This window comes from Tetrao urogallus (assembly GCF_951394365.1).
Source record: "Tetrao urogallus genome assembly, chromosome: 1".
Classification (NCBI taxonomy): domain Eukaryota; kingdom Metazoa; phylum Chordata; class Aves; order Galliformes; family Phasianidae; genus Tetrao; species Tetrao urogallus.
This window is the reverse complement of record NC_136813.1, coordinates 145,582,403-145,604,193: the sequence shown is the minus strand read 5'-3', so window position 1 is coordinate 145,604,193 and position 21,791 is coordinate 145,582,403. Positions and strand designations below refer to the sequence as shown.

Below are 21,791 nucleotides of genomic sequence, written 5' to 3'. Positions count from 1 at the left end.
ACAATGTGACAGCCAGATATTTAGGGCAAAGTGTCAGTCAATATGCAGTAACCTATTTCCTTCCCCAGCCCTTGCCAAAACCTCACACACTTCTGCCTACACGATTTGGGGTGGTACTGTGCTCTGTTTAAATTGGACTGTCAAGGCCAAGAGGAAAGAGCTGTTTATTTGTTGTGTATGTAATTAAGAAGGCTCAGTTACCTGCTATGGAGAGCATGGCTGTGACTCTTTGACAGTAACATTCCCTGCTGATAAGCAACTTGCAGCACATTGCCAGCACTGCTCAGACTAAAGGCAGCCATGAAGCCAGCACAGAGTTAAAGCCACGAGGCTCAGACCAGTCCTGGAGACAGCTTCTATGTCTAGACACAGATCACTTCTATGACTGCACAGCAGTTCATTCGTGCTCTGGGAGCGGCTGAGATGATGCTCAGATGGACAAAGGGCAGCACGGCGCCTGTTGTTTCCCATCCATCCCAGCTGAAGGGCCACCCAGACAGCCCAGAGGAGCAGAGCACGTGCTGTGCCACACAGAGCAGGAGAGGGGCAGGCAAGGCGTGGGGATGTGTACATCCAGCTGGATTTATTACACACAGGAATGAAAGTTTCCGTGAAAAAAAGTTAAAATCCCATTTTGGAATATCAATGCTGATTTTACAAGATTGGCCTCATGGTGACAAATTTGAAGTTGTACGATTCAGGCAGGCCCTGATGGTGTGTGTTGTTGAACCGCCTCCAAGTGAAGACCGGGAGACCGCCCTGCACTGGGGGACCATTGATGGCAGTGGCCGTGAATGCTGAGGCCAGGCGGAAATCTGACACCTGCAATAAAGGACAGAATGGTTGGCTGGTGTTTGACATGCACCCATCCCATAGCAGAAACAGCTCAGATTTGGTAACAAACAGCACAGCAAAGAAAAGGAGCAAGGGGAAACGCATGCTGCTCAGGCAGAATTCCTCCCCTGCACACAGGTATCTTCAGCCACAAAGGCAGTAGTGAAGGGGCAGCAGAAAGCACACACAGCCCTTTGCACTATCCAGGGTGAGAGCAGCGCATCCACTTTCACAGCAGTCCTCTCTGTGTCTGGGCACCCCAAAAGGCCATGAGGGCAGCCTAAGATGATCTAGCGTAAGCTCTGCTGTGTTAAGCTCTTCATCCATCCCTTGGAAACTGTCAGACAAGGGCAGCAGAGTTACACAACTGCCTGGAGCCCCCCACTGTTTCTTCATTACCTCCCAGTACAGCCCAGCCCAGTCTAACTGCTGTCAAAGGCACCTGCTCCCTTGCCAGACAACTCTATACAGCAGTTTTCTGGTTTCACAATGTAACAACAGGGAGCTCCTGCAGCAAGCAGGCAGGCTAGCCTGGGCTCGAGCAAGCTGAGGGGAGACACTCAGCTCTGGTAGTGCCCAAAGGGGCTCCCATTCCAGTCTTCAAACTCAACCCCGAGAAGGTGGCTGGACCTCGCAGGATCTACCAGAATGCCAGGGCTGAATAGCTGTACATACAGGTGTTGCCCCTCGCAGTGAAAAAACCACACAGGCTGCCCAGAAGAACTACAGCTTTCTCCAACACAGTGGGTCCGAGGATTTCCCCATGTTTCCTTCCTTAAAAAAAGTGATCCTTGGCAAACTTTGCTCAAAGCAGTTTTGCAGAGAGGTGAAGACATGGAGCAGGGTGATTCACTAAAGAGCAAGGCTTTTGTAAAGGTAAAATTAAAAGGAGGATAAAGACACATTCTTGTGGGCTCTGGGGACGCAACCAAGCAGCCTCCATGACCAAGAGGCCCAGAGTGTGCAACAATCATTTTCTCTACCTTCCTCCAAGCAACGTAAGGACTCATTTCAACCTTCACTCAGGCTCATCCTGTTGCAAAGCTTCAGGGCTTAGCCCCTAAACAAAACAGGTTCCCATGGACAACATTCTTCTGCGTATTTCCCTGTGCACCCTCTGCAACACCAATGTACCAGGACTGGTGTCAGGGTGAGGAGCAGTACTGAGACAGAGTGAAGAGATGAAGCAGGTCTGGCCATGCCCACCCCAATGTAGGAAAACACACCACAGGTGTGAGAAGAGCACAAAGAGACTGCAGCAAACATTTGGCAGAGACAGAAATTGGGGTTATTTACCTTGGAGTCATAGCAGCCTGCAGGCACTGGGAAGGAAGGATTCAGGTCTTCTCGGCAGCAAATGGTGTTGCAGGGATTGTGTTCAGCGTAAGGATCGTGCTGGTAATCTGGGGAGGAATGGTGCAGGCAGGGAAGAAAAGGAAACAAATGAGTCCCTTTACGCAAAGTCCTCTACTTCTCAAGTCCCCAAACCCTTAGTAAGTACACAGTTTATCACATTGCTTTCATACTTCTCACCAGGTTTCAGATAGAAACCAGTGCTTGTGTAAAGGCAAGTTCCAAATCTAAGTCGATTTAGCTATTTGTACATCCAAGGGGCACTGCTGCCCACCTCTAACCACAAACACCCCTAATTCCATGGGACAAAAGTTTGCAGGAATTTCATGACTCCTCAAAAAAGCAGAACAGAAAGGAGTGGGAGGCAAGGAACAAAGAGTGCAGCAGTGAGAGCCTTCCTGTTCCTGTTCTGGAACAAAGTAAGCGGAAGGAGCAAAGCCTTCAAATACCCACTGCAGTAGCTGCAAGAGGGAAGAAGGACAAGTCTTAACACTTGCGAGCATGCTGCTACTCATAACCCAATCAGTAGCAATACCACACCCTGGGAGAGGCCTCTCAATGCCCAAGCACAGTAATCAGTGTGCTCCCTGTAATTGGGAATCAAAATATAGCATCCAAAGCTATTTGTACTGAGAGACGGGCTTAGGCAGAAGTTAATTATGCTGGTTTTAATCCAGTAACAAGAACCCTGTCAGGGAAAAACAGAGCTGAGCATTACCTACTGAAGACTCTCCTTCCTGGACTGCGGGAGCTGAAAAGGTGGGCAGAAGCCAAACTCACTTCACGTTTCTGCACTTAGAGCAGTGTAACTAATCTAAGTAACACTTTTCACTATAATAAAAGTAAATTAACACTGCTTTTTTATGATCAGCTCCAAAACACAAGAATATATTTCTTACTGTTATATCTCATGATGTACTTCATGCTTTCTAAGTTGGTCACCTTGCCCTGGTCTCGACGGAAGATTTTTGCTCGTGGCGCAAGCTCATACGAGAAATCCAGCCCATACTTCTCAACATATGACGCATACCCACTGAGATTGTAAATCTTCTGATGGAAAGGAATATTGTATGAAGGCCAGTAACCTGCAAGGGAAACAAATAACCTGTTAGACAGTTGGAAAAGCTGAACACTCTTGCTTGAATAAAAGCAAAAAAAAAAACCCAACACATATTCCATGGTGCGTTGCCTTAACAGCATTTCGAGGAACAACACGTCAAACTGGTTTGAAAGAAACAAAATAAGGTAACAGATCAACTGGAATGACTGGGGTTGACTCCCTGCATAACACACACAGGCAACCCGCCCCCAGACTTCCACCCTGAGGACTCATCCTGCGGAACAGCTGAGATCAGACTTGCAGGAGCCTGAGGTAAAGACACAGATCAGCTACAGCCCTCCTGTAGAGGTTACACTCCTCCGGGGCTTTGCAAGGAAAGGTCTTTTCCTGCCACCTAGCTTTGCTGCATGAGACTTCAGTGAATGCTCTCCCTTTTCTCCCTTCTTCCCAACTCACCGAGATGCAATAATGCACTGTGCAATGAAGACAGATGGCAACTAAAAAGAATAAATAAAAACTCCTAAACAAACACATTCGTAACAGAGCATGGGTCCCAAAGCAGCAGTTAGAAAGAGAGACCTGGGGAGAAACAAAAAAAAACTGGAGATGAACAGATATATAGGAACCATGAAGCAAGCAGGGGTGAGCAGGAGACAGGTCTGCAGAGAACACACAGATGCGCTACTGAGCAGTGGAGACTGGAAAGCTGTGGCTGCGCAGAGGGTAAGGAGATGCGGGGGTAGATGCACACTTGCCACTTGAGGGTTAAGAAGCAGTTGACCTAAGCAGAGTGAAAAGCTCTTCTGCATCCCAGGCTCTGCAAGACTACAGAATCCACGCAGACAGTGCAGTATTCAGCCTAAGACAGGCTTAACCTAGGGATGACAGTGTGGGAACGGAGGGATGTTCACACAAGGCCTTCTAACTTGAACCTCAGTACTAGTGTTCAGTAAGCCCTTTCCATGCACAAAGCACACTCAGCTAGCACAAAGACATGGTTTTCCTAAGCCAGCAAACACTACAGGAGCTATTACCTTTCCGGAGAACATTTGTTTGATCAGAATATTCCACAAGGGTTGGGATCTGCTCAACAATGTACAACGCACCGTCATCGAGGCTCTTCTGTAGCTTGACCTTCTTCAGGTCCAGCACCATGTACTGATTGTTGTAGGTCCCTAAGTACGAGAACAAAGAGTTACATGCCCTGTCTGGGAAAGAAAAGGAGCGTGAGGGGGGGAAGGAACACATTCTTTCTCTCAAGGTTCAAGTGAAAGTGTACTTACCAGAGTTGCATTTTGAAAAGGTTTCTGCCCAAGCTTTGCCATTGTCTGCCATCATGTTAGCAATGCGGACCCTCTGCCAAGCAAACAGGGATTCAGGCACCACTTGCTTGATGAGGGTTTGGTTGAACACACTGTTGGTGGTCTGCAACATTATCAAGCCGCTGCCTAGTATGTAAAAGTCGTCCAGGGACACTAAAAAGCCTTAAATAACAATGACACAAAAATTGTTATCTCTGAACCCTTGTTGTATTCACAGAACAAAGCAATCCAAGACAGAATGACATAAAGGAGAGTGCATGTGCAACTTTTAAATAAAGCCATAAAAATATTAAAGATGAGATGGCAATTTCTGCTAGCACTATACACCCACTGTCAGCACAGTTTCTCCCTTGTCATGCTTTCAACAGACACAACTTCCTTTGTTTGGAGCATTTGTTTTCAGGTTTGTTTCTCACATTTTTCCACTTGTTTCCCTTTCACATGTCAAGCAGTGGCTATTTCCAGGAATTACATGGTGTACAAGTGTTTGTTTCTAACAAAGAAGTTTCTTCAAAAAACAAAAAAAAAAAAAAAAAAAAGAAAAAAAAAAACGTAACACAACTCCACAAACAAATCTTCATCAACCAGTTTTCAGAGTTTTTTGTTTCTTTGTTCTGAATGAATCTTCTCTGGACTAAATGAGCTAAGCAGAAAAGTCTTTTTTCTTAATCTTTTCCAATCTAACTATTCTAAAAAATGTCTCCAAGAAACGGCGGCAACTCAAATTACAAGGCACCTCCTGCATGTGAGAGAAAGTTCTACCTACTCTTGTCTGCGATGTGTCGCCATTGAAAAGCCAAGCCAAACTCAATGCCGCCATGACTCTGAGCAGGATCCCTTCCCAGGCTACATGCCAATAGAAGCATTAGTCCCAACTGCAGCAGAATTGCAAATGTCAGCTGTAAAGCCATGGGTAGCATGGCAACTATTTACAAAGAAGAAATAATTTGAGATTCTCCAGAGGATACAGAGCTGGCAGTCACCAGGCTGGGGAAATGTGGTTAATTGAGCTGCTGATGGAAAAGTCATCCAGAACCTGGTCTCTTGCTAGTCAGCTTTTAGTGACATCACTCTTTTTCAAAGAGTACAAAATGCTAAAATTGTCTCTGTGTAATAGCCTAATACTTAAGCTCCACTGTGACATCTACAGAAGGCCTCATTAATACGCTCTGCAAACAAAGCAAGGCCAGCAACCTGTGAGAGCCAGAAAAACAACTCAGTCCTGCCTCTTGTCCTTGGCTCTCACCAAAAGGCAGACCTCCTTCCAGCAATGTTTAAGGGCTTCACTTCAGCAAAAATTTTTTTAAGTCCCAAGACCTCAAATCACAACAGGTCCAGGAAAATATACTTTATAGTCACCTGTTCTCTAAAGACACACTGGTATAGAACAGGGAGAGCACCCTGGCAGACTGTGGGTCCTAGTACTTTATTCTCAGAAACAGCAGCAATAAATAAAGCATACAAATAGCAAAACTATGTCAAGTAAATAAGGACAAGAAAGGAAACACTCTAAATCTGGCTCTGTCGGGCTATTTTATACCAAGAACTATCTACTCCAGAGATAAGCTGTTGCATAATAAGTCATGTGCTTGTCCAAAGAGAGCAGAAATGGAGCTGGTAAACAACTGATTCCAACACAGCACCAATGCCCATGTGGGTACCAGCGCTAAGTGACCCACTTCAAAATAAACTGAATAGCTTTTTCATCTTTTTCAAACCAACTTAAACTGAGAAGCTGAATTAACTGAAGTGTGAACTCTAATGTAGACCTCACCCAGGCATTAAGCAACAGTACATCCCACATGACCTACCTACCGTAGGTCCCATGTGACCAACACGGGTAGGGCCCTTCCAGCCCCTACTGAGGGGTTCCGAGATTCTGTAAATTGCAAAGCTAAACTGAGCTGAAAAAAAGTGGCTTTTTTTTCTAGGCCTTACTATTTACCAAGTTTCCTCCTGCACTGCTTTTATAATACTATGTGCCGTCCGTGATACGTCATTACTAGCTCAATTATCCAGAGACAACATATGTCATTACGACTTAAGGTACAGGCACTCCTGAGGCAACAGGAAGTTAAACACGTATGACAGATTTACCATGGACAAAGACAGCCACAAAAATAAACCCAGGTGAAGTCTATAGATATCAAGAGCTATTTGATATCCTCATGTCCTTCTCATTTTTTTTCACTATGTACAAGAATCTGCTGTAATTGAAACTGTCTTCCAGGTAAACTGTACAAAGAGATAACAGTGACATATTTTCTCTGTAAATCCATCTCTCATTTTTATCAGCTACTCTCAATCTTAATTTTTTTTTCCCTCTCCCTCTGTCAATTGACCTGACTCTTCCTACACAAAAACAAATAAAAGCACTTCTGATTGCATTTTCAGGGCCCTAATCATTAGATGCAGTTTCTGGAATACTGAAGTTTCTAGAGTCTGGAGCTTCACTCACAGTACTATTAATTAGCCAAGCAAAACAAAACACTTTTTGAAATCTGAGCCATAGAGTTCCCTGGGGAGCACACTGCATAGCATGCAGGGGTACCATGCTCCTGATAGCTATTGTTCCAAAAGAGGTAGCAGCTGCTTTATCAACCAGATGGCATCCCCCTTTTCTGGTATTTTAAAAGGTCGTTGTGCTCATTGGTGTACAGAAAGGTGCAGTATTACAGTCTGAAAGTCAGAGACAGGATGTCTAGACATTACCTCCCAGGGATGAGAGTAGCTCCTGGCCACAATGTCCACTGCTCTGGGCTACAGGCACATTTAACAGTGGGAAAGGAGCTGCCTTCTTTGTCTGAATTTTCTTAATCCCACTAGGAGCTGCTTTTCCCACTAGGAGCTGCTTTTCCAAGACTGCACAGCCAGCTTCATTTCACTTGCAAACCTCTCCCAGGCACTAAGCAATAGTACATACCATTCCAGAGATGAGATAACAGAGCCATAAAGTGGATCAGATACTTTTCCCTGCTCATCCCCAGGTTTTAGGTACATATTGAAGGGAGCTGGTAAGCAAGAAATAGTTTGGCAAAATTCACGAGCAGAGGAGAATTTGCCAGTCCACTGAATACAAGGCCTAATGCCCTTTCAATGTGTCGTTCCTCCTCAAAGCAAGGACATCTTTCCTCTTCATCCTGCCTCAGCAGCACAAAGCCATGCATCAGAATGGCCTTGTGCTATCTCATGCCTGTCTCAACCAAGGAAGATCCTGACAGCAGGCCAAAGGTGCAAAGCTGCTATAAAGTTCTTAATTGTTGTGTTTGAGCAGCTAGAAACAGAACAAGACTGCAGCTCATCTAGAAAAAGGGGGTCACTATCCAACCCATCATGCTTGGGTCCAAATGGTAGGTTCCCTTTTCTAAATGGGGCTCAAGACTAACAACAAGCAGATGGGGATTTTGGAAACCTATCTTCTCTTGCTGCCCAAGGAAACCAACAACTTTCAATAGCTAATAGGGCTCATTACTTCCTATGGCTCAGTGAGGCAGTACAGAACAGTGACTGCACAGTTGGGGCATTTTGATTGCTCTTAGCTCTGCTGTTTTACTGGACTTGTCCTGCACCTGTCTATCTACTCCATGCCATCACATTTGTTATCCCTCCAAATGAGCATAGTTTCACTAACAGCTGTGAATAACCATAACATGGCCTGTATCTTTCTGCTGTGAAGAAACTCACTAGCTACATTGCGTACTTAGTCTCAACAGAACACTGGCGTCAGAGTTGAGTCATTCCTCCCTTCCAGAGATTTGCACAGCTGTTCTGCATGTAGCTCTTTACATATGCTTTCAACAGAAAAGAAAGTTAAAAGTGTGAGCAAGGGTTCAAGTGAGGTTTAGGATTAGCATGGAAATGAGCTGCAGAATGGATGAATCCTTCTCCAAAAGCAGGGCTTACTATTCCCATTCCCACATGGTAGTTTCTCCCCCCCCCACCCCTCCACTCCCCCAGTGCTACCGTTGCTCTGCGAGGAGGAGAGCAGCAAGGAGACAAACTGAAGCAGCACGGTTTGAGCATGCTGGCAAGAATTGCTGGGGCAGAAGAGATGGACTCTGCACTTCGAGGCTGTTCTCCTATCTACTGAGTCTCAACAAAGGAGAGGAAGCACAAGGCCTTACAGCTGTAGCATAATGCATAAGTTGTTCTACATCATGTTTAGTTAATAGGTTTAGATCCTCAAAATTGAGTAATGACAAATAGATTTTTACAGTGTAATTTCACAATCTTGCCTGTCTTTTGAAAATCAGTAAATAAACTGAAAAATCTTACTCCATGATTCCAGGAGAAATCAGGGAATTGGCACATTCCTTCTCAGAATACAAGCATCTCCTTAAAGTGTTTCCGACACAGCTTTTGGACAGTTTTACTTCATAACCAGACCATCAGGTGACAGAAATTTATGAATTCCTCAGTTGTCATTGAAGGCCCAGAAAGAAACCTGCCTCTTAACACTTTGTCTCCCTCCAAAGTCAATACTTATATGTTCAAGAGGATCGGGTAGGGTATTATTCAGTTGAGCTTACCAAGAACCAGTAAAAATGTCTCAGATAGCACCTGTCAGGGCAGAGAAGAAGAGCAAGAACTTGCATGCAGGGAGAAGGTACAATGGCCAAGCTGAACCATGGCCAGGGCCTGTGAATTCCATGGTCAGATGCCCTGAAAATCTACAGCTTCACCTGATTATAACACAGAGCATAGGAACCTCTCAGTCCCCTCCTTCCTGCATGATGTCCTGAGGTCACTACCAGGCCAGTGGCTTCACAGCTTGATCACCTTCTGTAGAACTGCACGTTTGTGAGCTACACCCACAGCTAACCTGATTTGCTGCAGTCAGTGGATAGTGCTCACCTAGCTTGCGGTGCTGCCTTGTAATTAGGCGGCTAGCAAGTGCACCTGTCATACCACAGCTCTCTCAAACTCCACTGCAGCCATGGGAACTATGTTTTGCAACAGCTCTTACTAAATTCTGTTGGTAGAAGTAAACTTCACTATATCACTGAGTCAGAGTCCAGCTGGAACAGGCAAACTTCAAAATAAGCCCTCTCTTACAAGTCCCTGCAGACTCCAGGCTCAAGGAAGCACACTGGGATTCTGTACAGTAACAAACAGACTCGGATCATTTTAGCACAGCAGCAGCTGATTTTCAGGTACCTTCCATACAGTGTGGTTTATTTTCCTGTCAAAACATAAATATTTCACTCTGCATTAAGAATCCACAAAAGGAATAACCCAATCAGCATATACACCCACTAACAAAACAGTAATATTAAATAATAATAAAAGTCACTCTGCATGGCTGATCCTGATCCCAATCTTGAATCTACAGCACAGCACAGTATGCAGTAGCTAGAAAACACGTTTACACTCTCTAGAAGAACAGCACTATGCACAGCAGTATTTCTTCTGAGAGCTACGAGATCCAGAATGACCTCTGATACTTTCAGGTGACGAAGAGAGCTCAGGCCTTTACAGCCTTTACTTCCTACCAGGTTACACATGCTCCACAAAATTCCTTCTGAAAAGCACTGAAATTCCTCAGACACTCCATGCTCCTGAAAGACTGTTTGTTTTACAAACATTTGCCAATTCTTCTAACTCCTTCCTTAAAGTGAAAATCACAGAACAAGTTATATTCCCGTGGATCAATTGAGGAAGGTCAGAACCCCTTGCCTCCACAGGAAGACAAGTACAGTAATTAATCAAAGCACAGACTCAAACCATCAGCCAATACAATTTCATCAGAATCAGATAACCTCCTACTGCACACACTTTGCTTTAAAAAGTTGAAGACTGAGTGCTTGGCAATTTTTTATTTTGAAATTCCACCTTTAAAAACGTATGCGTTGCTGACACATACAAAGAGTCCTACATTTGTTCTTGTGTTTTTTTCCCCGTGTTTTTCAGTACTACGCTAAGCTGCTCAGAGTACATGTTATACCACTGAAATATTCAGTGCTGGCAATTTCTTCAGGAAACTTGAGAATACTATTTCCTGCCTAATCTTCCCAAGAGGGATTGGAAGTGTTCTTGCTGGATATATTTCTGACACGTGAAATATGCGTAAAAACACTCCCCTTTGCCACATTAATAAAGAAGCTGCAAGAGGAGAACAAAATGACTGGAAGTTTGCTCACCCAACATTAAAGAAGTCTCTATAATTCCTAACAGCTACTGTTTGATAATCTCCAAGCAACAGTCATGCCACAGTGCTACACAGAACTGTTCAAAACTGCACTATCACCAGACACGTGAATGCCATTGACAAGGTTAGAAGTTCAGTAGTTGAAATGACTTTGCACTACACAAAGCAAGATCTAAAGTAGCTTGCCTGCGCTGCGAGTAGTAGAATATTCAACTAGTACTGCTCTGAGAGCTGAATGTGATTAACCAACAGCAAAAAATACAAGATGTTCCACACTGAAAATTGGATAAGACATTTTGTCCTCTCAGTGGCTTGTGAGATGTCTTTTTTTTGACATTACCTGGGTAACTGCTGAATGAGACACGGTTGGTGCTAGTGTATGGATCAACTATATTGAAGTTCCAATGCTTATATATTCTCAGTGTGGCTGCATATGTAAACCAGCTGGAATGGGCAAAATATATGTTCTCATATCCAGGTAAAACCTGGAAAACAAACAGAATGATGAACCATTTCAGGTCCTATTATACCTTGTGTGTTTTGTATTTGAAAGAAACTGGGAGAACAACTTGTTTTAAGTAGCTTAACAAACTGCACTGTTCAAGAAGGAGCAGATTCTTGTGCCTTTTAACTGTGCACTAAACAATGAATTTTTGACACCTTTGGAAATAATTCCTGTTCATGTGTTGTTTTCAAATAATTAGTTGCCATTGTTCAAAATTAAACAATTCAGGTCTTTTTAGGACACCTGTGTCACAAGACATGTTTTCTTTCCCCAGTTTACTCTTGAATACTTGTGTTGATGCATTCAAATCAGCTCTCCGCAAACGTATCAAATATTAACTTAGAACATTCTCTTTCTCTGTGAATACCTCTGAGAAATTATGAAGTACAGAATGAAATGCAAGTACATTTATTTTGAAAAGGTAAATGCATATTGATAGCACATCTTAAACAGTTTCCCTGGTTCTAAGATTTACTGCTAGTTCAAACCTCTTGCTGTAGGCAATTTAAGATGTATATTTTTGCTCTGGGTTACAGATCTCCGTACACTGCCCAGGTTATTGATAGTTTTAGCTGAATAAATTAATTGCAGCCACGATGTATCAGAAGTTTACATTCAAAGCATTTTAATCCATCACTACTCTCACTGGAAAGCTATCAAGAACATCACTGCTAACACTAAGTAAACTTCTTTTATGAGGGCTGTTGTGAAAGCAATGCCTCCTATTTTATCATGGTGGCCCACAGCTTCAGGGACAGATGGTGGTGGTACAGCAGTAGAGGCTGAAACTTCCCCCAGTATTGTTACATTTTGTTGCAGTGCGACAGAGGGCAGCAGAGGGGCAGTCTGACAAAATGGCATCTGACATGGAAGTGCGTGTGAAGCAAAGGTGTGTCACTGAATTCCTGCATGTGGAAAAATGGCACTCATTGACATTCATCGCTGATTGCTGAACGGCTATAGAGACCAAACAGTGGATGTAAGCACATCAAGGCAGTGGGTGGTGCATTTCAGCACTGGCAACAGTGAAGAGAAAGACAAGACGCATTCCAGATGGCCACACACAGATCTCACACCACAAAACGAAGAGAGTCTCAATCAGCTCATCTGCACAAATCAGCAGATTTCGACCAGGGAACTGGGTACGGAGCTGAATACTGACTTCAGTGTGTTGGAAACAATGGCGGCAATGTTGGAATACCAGAAAGTTTGCACCAGGTGGGTCCCATAAATGCTCATCCAAGAACAGAAAAAACACCACGCGTAAAAACTAAGTTTGTCAGGACCTATTGAACCAATACGAGGCTGATGGTGACAGCTTCCTAAATCACATCACTACTGGTGATGAGACACAGTGTCACCACTGTGAGCCAGAATCAAAACAGTCCATGGAGTGGTGACGTGAATTCCACTTCAAATAACAAGTTCCCAGATGCAGCCCTCAGCAGGTAAAGTGATGTGCACTGCCTTTTGGGATAGAAAAGAGGTGGTCCTTCTGAATTTCCTCGAACTCAAACAAACCATCAACTGAATGCTACACTGCAATGCTGACTAAGCTGAAGGCTCAAACTTACAGAGTCAGGCTAGAGGACAACCTTCCTCTTGCAACACAGTACTGCCAGGCTCCATACCAGTTTTAAGACCATGGAGTATATAACCAGTTATGGCTGGACTGTTCTACCAGACCCACCACATAATCCAGATTTGGTGCCTTCTGACTTCCATCTGTTTGTGCTAAGGAAATATTGACTGCATGGGCTACGCTTTCCTAGCAATGACACTGTCGTAGCAGGTGTCAAACAATGGGTCACCTCTGCTGATTTTTACAAGCATAGCATGCAGGCTTTTGTTCATTGCTGGTGAAAATGCATAGCTAATGGCGGTGACTATGTTGAAAAATAATATTTCACAGCTGAGAATTTGCTCTATCATATAGTGTTACTGTGCTCTTCTTATCTGTTGTAGTTTCCATGGAAATAAATAGGAGGCATTACTTTCAGAGCAACCTATACAATTTCAAGACTGTATTTACCAACCAGCACTGTCTCCCTCCCTGCTTAATATCGCCATGGTATTTGTAGACATTCATGGTATCCCTTTTTGGACTTTGCTTGGCTATATAAAACAAGTTACTCTTCCAGTTTCTTCCCATCGGTAGCTCCCCACTCCCAGTAATCATACTAACTTTTTACTATCAGTCTCTGGAGTTTTGAGTTCATTTGTTTTTATTGTTTCCCTCTCCCTGAACACCAATGAGCAAAACTGAACCCAAAACGCCATGCAAGTACATACCGTAACTTCATAAAAGCAATTTAATTGACAAGGGTGTCTATTCACACACAACGTAAACAGTGAAAACTACAGAAGCACAGACTCATAACACTGTGAATCAACATAATCACTAGAAATGAAACTCAGTGCTCACCTTGATGAGAGCAGAGCAGTGACCCATATCCCACTGGTATTTCCCATGGCCTCCAGCTTCGACATTGCACTGTCCGCTTCGTGCAGAATACTCAAATAATGCAGGAATGAGATCCAACAGGTCTCCAACTGCGTTCAGAAACTGGACATCAAAGACACTCAGTGGCTGAAGAAAGAAGAGACCATAACAAATGCTTTCAGATAGAAAAGCGTCAACACAATCTCACCTGTTAAGCATTTTTTTCTTTCTCAAAGGAATCTCTTATACTTTCTATGAAATACCTTCCCTCAAGGCCCACAAGCTAAGGTCTGGAATGAAGCACTCAAATATCTTTAAGGGTTTAGCCCTTCTAGTGGAAATACCAATTCTAGCATTTCCAAGGAAAGAGAAAATAGCAGTAATTTAGAAAACCTCTGTGTATCTTTGTGAACAGCATATTAATTAGTCTGCTGTTACTCCAGCATAAGACTTTTTTTTTTTTAATGTATTTATTAAAAGCCTATGAAAAGCTTTTTATTAGCACGCACTTGGGTGAGCTCCGGGATTTTTATAAAGACTGCAATTAAAAACAACCTTAGGACTGAGAAGGAGAAAACAAATGAAGGAAGTGAAATACATTAACAGTGCTAATAAAGCATGGAACTAGCGGAAAAGAGGAAGTCAGTCAAAAGGCACTCCAATATTAGGCTTTCAAAAAACCCTAATAGCTAGAAACAGCAATGGTTAACTATACACACCTCACTGAGCAACGTGTTCTTCACAGTCCTCTTACATTGCCTATTCAAAAATAAAATCTTAAGTCTGATCTCAGCCTTCAAAGACCATTTTCTAACTCTTTCCTATTCTTTCTTGCTGTCTTTAGTTAAGGCAAGGCCTAAGGAAAAGAACATAACACAGATCAGCATAGGGCTATGACTACTAACTGTAGAATCATATAGCAAGGAAGCATTTTGCTTGCAATATAAATCACTACTACTAAACCATGAAGATCAACTCTACAAACCCCAGCAAATAAGAGGAAAGGGCAACAAAAACAACCAACCAAAAAAAAAGTTAATGCCAAATTCAGAGAATACTTACTTTGTATTCAGAAAGCTGAATTCTGTGTTATCCATCTACTGCTTTGGCAGAGCAAATAATCAACAGGAAAACCAAAAATAATGTAAACCCTAATATATATAGCCTAATGTATATAACCTTCCCACATGCTTACCAAGACTACAATAGAAATAAGCTATTCTCACCAATAAAATCATGTACTCCTAACAGCAGCTACAGTGTGTGAGAAAAAAATCCAAAGCAAAATTGAAAGGATGTTACCTTTCTCAGGCTCATCATACTATTGCTATAAGGTCATAAACAGGGAGCAGCAGAGGTCATGACTGATAAAAATCAAGAGATGTACCTTCAGATAGTTTTAAGCAACTCAGTAGTATGAATCATTTACAGACAAGTCCCAACAACTGCTATTTCACTGAAATCCACACAGACAGATTTGCCACAGTTCAGCACATTTTCCCCCATCCAGCTGTACTCAAAGTACTGCAAGTTAAACATGCTGTGAAGAGAAGCTGTTTTCTCACGTCCAGTTTACAACCGTTACTATAAGAGAAAAGTCAGGCAGCAAACTGATGAGCTGATATTATCACCAGGAGGCAGGAACAGGATTGCATGTAAGAGTGCTCCACCAGCCTTCAGACTTTTGAATTGTTCTTCTCCTCCTCCTGCTACCCTCTCCATATTCTCTATTATAAAACCTGCCTTGCTTGTGACATCTACTGACACTGCAACATCACTTGTAATTGCTTGGATATTTAAATACATATATATATATATCCACATTTATGTGCTATCTCATGGCCATTTCAAATGAGAAATTCATTAAGTACTGGGAAGCCCATTCAAACTAGAACAAAGGTGCTACAGAAGGAAGCTATCAGCACTATGATCATAGAAAAGTGGCCAGGAAGTTAGGAGGAAAGATCCCTTTGAATAAAGCAGCAAAGAATATGTAAATTCATTGTGTTCCACTGAGTGAGATTGCTATCTCCCAAATTCAGACAAAACTGAGAAGTAAAAGAGGAAAACTAGGTCATTAAGTACCCATTGGAGTTCTGTTTTCATTTCCCTTTTGAAGTGCAAGCAATTTTCATTCCAACTTATCTCAAAGAACTCATGCCATAGCTTTGCAAGGAAAAAAATGGTTTTGTGTTCTAGGCTGATGCTAGCCAGGTGAATTAGAGAAGTCTGACATGCTCAGTGCAAGAGCTTCTCATGAAAACAATGCATTCAAACAGGATACTCAGGCATCTGTGATGCATGCCAGTTGTGGGAATTTCAGGAGCAGACTGATGCAACTCTCACCAGGCTGAAAGCCCGAGTTGGGGAATAACTAGACCTGATTTTCCAAGCCACGTGGAGAAGTCTTCTCACTAAGATGCTAATCCAAACCCACCAGCAAGAATTAGATAAGCATACTTCATAACAAGTGCAAAATATAGGGCATACTGTAACCTCATCACCTTCTCCCATCTCTCATAGCACTGTCAGGAAAACTCCTCATATGCATCCTGAATAAGAGTGAATGAATGTGCTAAACTGATAAGCAGTGAGATGATATAGCCATGACAAGAGAAAAAGTTCTTTACCTAAAATATATTGGACATATTCTCAGTTACTATCCTGAAAAGTGAAAAAAAGTCAAACTGATTTTTTCTTTCCCAATGTAAAGTTACTACCAACTGTAAGGAGGCAAACTTAGAAAAGGTAGCAGGCAAGAGAACAAGCCTTAAGTGTTTGTCTGCAAGAAACAATAAAATAGACTAGATATTCTGTAACAATTGCCTTTCAATGACCTCTCCATGCATGAGCATTCTCCATAATAAGTGAGCAAGTACAAATAGAGAGCTGTTGTGGAGTCACTGCAGTATTTAAAACTTACACCTCCTTATTCAAGAATAATTTCCCTGTGTAGACAAGCCCAAGATTAATCACAGCGTTGGTAGAGCATTAGGCAGATGAAAAGGCTTAATGTTCTTTGAGTGCCCCTCCTTCAGAAATTGTCCTGACAAAAGGGTTGGGTTTGTTTACTGAATAAAAAATGTTGTCCAACCAGATGGAATAATTTCACACTTTAACATGAAAATGTATTCAGATTTTGACACAATTCTCAATGATACTGGTGAACATCAAATTCAAGATACAGAAGTTTCCATTGAGCATTGCTCTCATGCAGGTTTGAATGAAGTGCCTGCCTAGAATAGCCCTGCATGATACAAGAGAAAACTCAAAAATTGAACAGTCCACTACAAAACTTTCTGTATGCTCCATACAGAAAGAAATAAAAACTATGTATCAGCACTACTACTAAGCAGCTCAGTGTCCAAACCAATTTTCTCTCTGCAGTAAGGTTTGGTCGTTGGGGACAGATACAATGGTGCTTCACTTGGATACTGTAAAAATATTGAATGTGGGGAGAAGGGGCAGGGAGTGGAATGTTTTAGAGTGTTATTTATCTGTATTTACAAAATCCAGCTCCCATTTATGCACAGCTGTCCAAACTGCACTCAGGAGGTGGAGACTGATGTTAACGTATTGGCTCTGGCAAACAGAGGAAACTGTTGTCTGAAGTGACACACAGAAAATTTTTGCTTTGGGAAAGAGAAGAAAGATATGCATCCCAACTTAGGTGATACTGCCTAAAGCCAAAATTGTGAGAGCAGCAAGGACTGGAAATAATTCCCACCATCTGCTCCCAGCGTATCTGGGAAAATAAATATATATATGCACACACTTATATATGAGCACATACACATGTAGATATATATGTGCCTACACACACAAGATACAGCTCAAGAATAAAGGACAGCCATTTCAATCTGAGCCACATGTTTGAATTACACTTGAATGCACCATTTTACGTAGGTAGTGCTGATGAGATGTGCCCTGTCTGAAAGAGGATCAGAATGATTTGGTTACTTCACAGGTCAGTGCTTTTAATACCAACTACACAGACAAAAACAATCAATAAAAATATGCTGCAAGGTAGGATGTGCCTGTTTTAAGGAATTAGCTCAGACACAAACTAGCAGTTTTCTCACCCAGCTAAATCTAAAGCATTCCAAAGCAGAAAAAAAAAAAAAAAAAAAAAAAAAAAAAAAAAAAAAAGATAATAAAAAAAAAAAACTGATCAGATTTGCAGGGCTCTGCAGCTACAGTGTTGTAAAAAGGAATTATAGTTCTAGAAAGTCATGGCTTCTCAATATCTTCCCTATAATTCAGACACACCAGAATGGATATTTTCATTATTGTCAAGAATCTTTTCTTTTAGTTTGAACTGGTTCCTACTCAAGAAAGCCACAAAGCAAGGACCATGCAAAGAAGAGATGACATGCATTTTACTAAAATCCAATTGCTGATGATTCCTTACTGTTATCTTCCCTAAATTCTCATTATGAATGAACCAAAGCAAAAGGTCAACTGTAATTACTCAGGTCCTCCTCTCACACTCAGGAACCTATTAGACATACTAGACTTAAGAAGACATTTGTAATTACTACAGCTCTACTGAATTTAAAGGAGCTCTGGTACTGCATACAAGTTTATGACCCGGAACACAATTCTAACCAATCATGAAAAAATAATATTAATTAAAGAAAACCTCCCATTTGGCCTGCCACAACACTGACCATACAGTTTGAAACAAGAGCTGTGGAAAACAGAAAACCATCTAGCAATGTAAAATATCCCTTAAAATCTAGCAACTTTGAGGCTTGAAAACAAAAATGAAAGTTTTTAACATGCTCCCTATTTACTGCTTCACTCTGATGCAGCTACTCTTCATACCAAGAGGGTCATTTGCTCAGTAACAATTGCTCAGCAAACATCTTAGAGAAGTGTCTATCTTTCCAACATTCACACTTGAGTACAAAAGCCACTCCCAACCTAATCAGCACATGAGAGGACAGAGTTCTAAGTGCAAAGGTCTGTGGTGACACAACAAGAGAGCTCAGTAACAATCTGTAGTGAGCAGTGACTGAAGCTTTTGTAGAATCACATGCAGAATGAATGCTTTTCACTAGTTTTCATATACATTTTTTCTTTTATAATATCAGATTCCCTTTTCACGTCTTCATCTTCTGACATCCCAACCCCAACTACTAAAAAAGAGATGCAGTAATCTTACTGTTTGCTTGTGTAGTTTAGCCCACTCGAGGGCTCCCATGTACAGACCATCCAACTGTGCAATAATATAGCCAGCATGCCTCCAAAAGGGGTCATCCTTATTATTTCTGATTTGTTGTCTTGTCCATTGATCTTGTTTCCTGCAGAGGAACAAACAGGTTGGGGTTTTCTTGCTTTTGCTTTAGAGTATAACTGATATTGCAGGGAAGGGACAAATGCAGGCCTGTATTACAATCCAGATATCAAAACTTTCCTAGTGTTTTGAGCCAAATCGTATTTTGGAAATTCAGAGGTTGAATCCTTTGGGTGCAAGTGTTCAGATCCATGCAATGTACCCAACAGTTATTAGCATACCCTGCTTCAGAGCTAAAGGAAGAGATGGATTCCATCTGTATGTCAGATCTAGCATAGTCTCGTAATCAGTAAAGAGAAGCAAGCATTTGACACGTAAGGTGAACAATTCCCTTTCAGATGCCTACTTGAGGATAAAATATGTGGACCTTTGAAGTCCCCTCATTTCTCTCCCTTGGGAATAAGTGCAATGAAGGCTTTCTGGTGGCAGTGTTTAAACACTGCTTAAGAACCACCATAATCCTCCTCATGATGAAAAGGTGGGAGGCCAAACACAATCATTCCCTGTGCTAAACCCAACCAAGAAGTCAATACCCAAATAACCTAAGTTTACAGCATGACACAACAGAAGCTGAACAGACCCAAGGACAACAGCAGTCAGCACTATGCGCATTTTCCAAAGTTCCCTCTTTCACTGTGCACAAAGGGCCACAGAAAAACCTGAGTTATCAGAATAAGCCAGGACCAGAGCATGACTTCTGGGCCTCTCTCTATCCATCTATCTGGTGTATAGCCAAAAAAAAAGGGACTAAATCTGGCAAGGAAGTAAACTCTTCCAGCAGTATATGGCTGACAAAATCACCCAAGTTTAGTTGTCTGTAAGTAAGAAGGTGCAAGAACTATGTCAGAGGAAATGGGAATATGATAATCAGTGCATCCTGCTATTATATAATATATAATATAACTGCTATTCTGAGTTACACAGGCAAAAAAACTTGGATATGGTACCTACTTCATCTTTCTGTCAGAGAGGATACAATTATAGGAAGGGAGTGGTAAAACTTTTTTTTCTGTTCTATTTACATACACCAAAAACAACAAATGCACTTACTTGATGTAAGTGCAACAACAACAGAATTATTCAGATATGTAACCCCTTGCATCAGAAAAAAAAAAAAAAACACAACAAGGTGAAACATAATTAATCTGCAAGAGTGAGTCAAGTTTCACAGAAGGATTCATAATGGAAGAAAACACAAGTCTAAGGAGATGCTAATCACAGTTGAGCCTTCTAGTACCTAGCGTGGCTTTTCTTCAACTTTTGGTTTCCAAGCAGTGTAGCTGCATTACTATTTGAGCATAATTACTTTTGATTTATACCGCTGAAGAGAGAAGGGAATTAGGACTTTCCTGAATGAGAGGACAATTTACTTCAGTGGTAGAATATAAAAAAAATCTAATCTCACAGTGGAATGAAAGAACGCACAATGCTAGAAAGACTAAGGTACCAGAAGACCACACTATTCAGTGAAGCATTCAAAATACCAGCTTTTGGGAAAGCATTTTGACTAGACTTTGGAATCAGTTGGCATTAACTACAGCTTTAAATATTTCCTTGAAAGAATTAGAAAAGGGCATACTCCCTTCTTCATTTCTGTTGAGAATTTTTTATTCCCCCCGCACACGAATGCCACACAGTCAGAAGTAAGCACATATTTTCTTTAGCTTTTAGGAAAGAATTTTAAAAAACTCAAACATTCACTCATACTCCAACCCTAAATCTTGATTATTGTTTTTTACGGTAACTAAATACATACGCCATGAAATTCTGAACTCCACTTCGAACTGTGGGATTTTTAATTAATTGTGGATACATGTTTGCAGCATGGTCATACATATGCCTGAAAGAAAAAAAAAAAAAACAAAAAAAGTTACTCTTTTTCACCTTCCTTCCCTCTTCCACACTACCCCACTTATTACTAAACGTTGGCAAATAAGCACCACAGTCCACAAAGTCAGCTTTTTTGAATTACAGAAATGACTTCATACACTGAATCCATGTTAAATGGCAAAGATAACACAAAGGGATTGTTGAAATTTGAATCAAAATAAAAGACTTTGCTAATGCTTGCTCAAACAGCCCTATAATGGAAAAAAAAAAAAAAAGCAAAAATGAGAAGCAAACCTTCAGATTTAGGAAATGTTTGTAGACCAGAACCATCTTGGAGGTTCTGGCACATTAACATAAAGCACAACAGAAATGGTTCATCAGAGAGCTTTTCTATTTGGAATCAAGAGAGCCAGAGAGATCAGTAGGATATTATTTGCCGATTGAATTGAAAGAATTTCAGCCGATACCTAGCAGAGTTTTTACTTACCATTAACCACGTTCTACCACGTAACAAGCTAAGTATCTCTATTTTAAGGTGTAAGTTGATCCTGAGCATTCCCAAATAGCAGACTCATGCCTGATCTAAACAAATTCATGTTTATGGAAAACAAAATTACTGTAGTGTGTTTGTTTTTGTTTTTGTTTGGTTTGGCTTTTTTTGGGGGGGGGAGGGGAGAAAAGGGTTTGGTTTTTTTTTGTTGTTTTTAAATTAAGTTCGGTTAGCTTTCTCATCCCTATTAACTAGCAGGAACAAAAGGTGCTTTTTTATGCTTGTTACTGTTTAGTTATTGAAGTGAAGCACTTTACACTTCCAGAGAAAATTAACTGCCAAACAGAATTCAGGAGCCCATGAGTTAAAAGTCACACTTCTAGTTTAGGTCAAGTGTAGTTGCTCAGTTCATGCATCTGATCCTCTGAATCTTCTCATTCCTTTAATTTTGCTCCCATTGACATTTCTTCATGTTGTGCAAAATGAACTAACGCTTGCTCAGCCACT

The 21,791-nt window shown here is 41.5% G+C and overlaps 1 protein-coding gene across 1 annotated transcript in view; it reads right to left on the bottom strand.

Moving 5' to 3' along the window:
* Nucleotides 1-654: 654 nt before the first annotated feature.
* PLBD1 (phospholipase B domain containing 1) overlaps nt 655-21,791 on the bottom strand; it is a gene marked incomplete at both ends in the record, with an annotated part of 35,786 nt that continues 14,649 nt past the window's right edge. The window contains 9 exons of the mRNA XM_079535349.1: nt 655-822; nt 2,131-2,237; nt 3,087-3,272; nt 4,282-4,422; nt 4,531-4,731; nt 11,058-11,202; nt 13,648-13,812; nt 18,833-18,971; nt 20,721-20,804. Of these exons, the coding sequence (XP_079391475.1) occupies nt 655-822; nt 2,131-2,237; nt 3,087-3,272; nt 4,282-4,422; nt 4,531-4,731; nt 11,058-11,202; nt 13,648-13,812; nt 18,833-18,971; nt 20,721-20,804 (1,336 nt within the window). The remainder of the gene's footprint in view (nt 823-2,130; nt 2,238-3,086; nt 3,273-4,281; nt 4,423-4,530; nt 4,732-11,057; nt 11,203-13,647; nt 13,813-18,832; nt 18,972-20,720; nt 20,805-21,791) is intronic.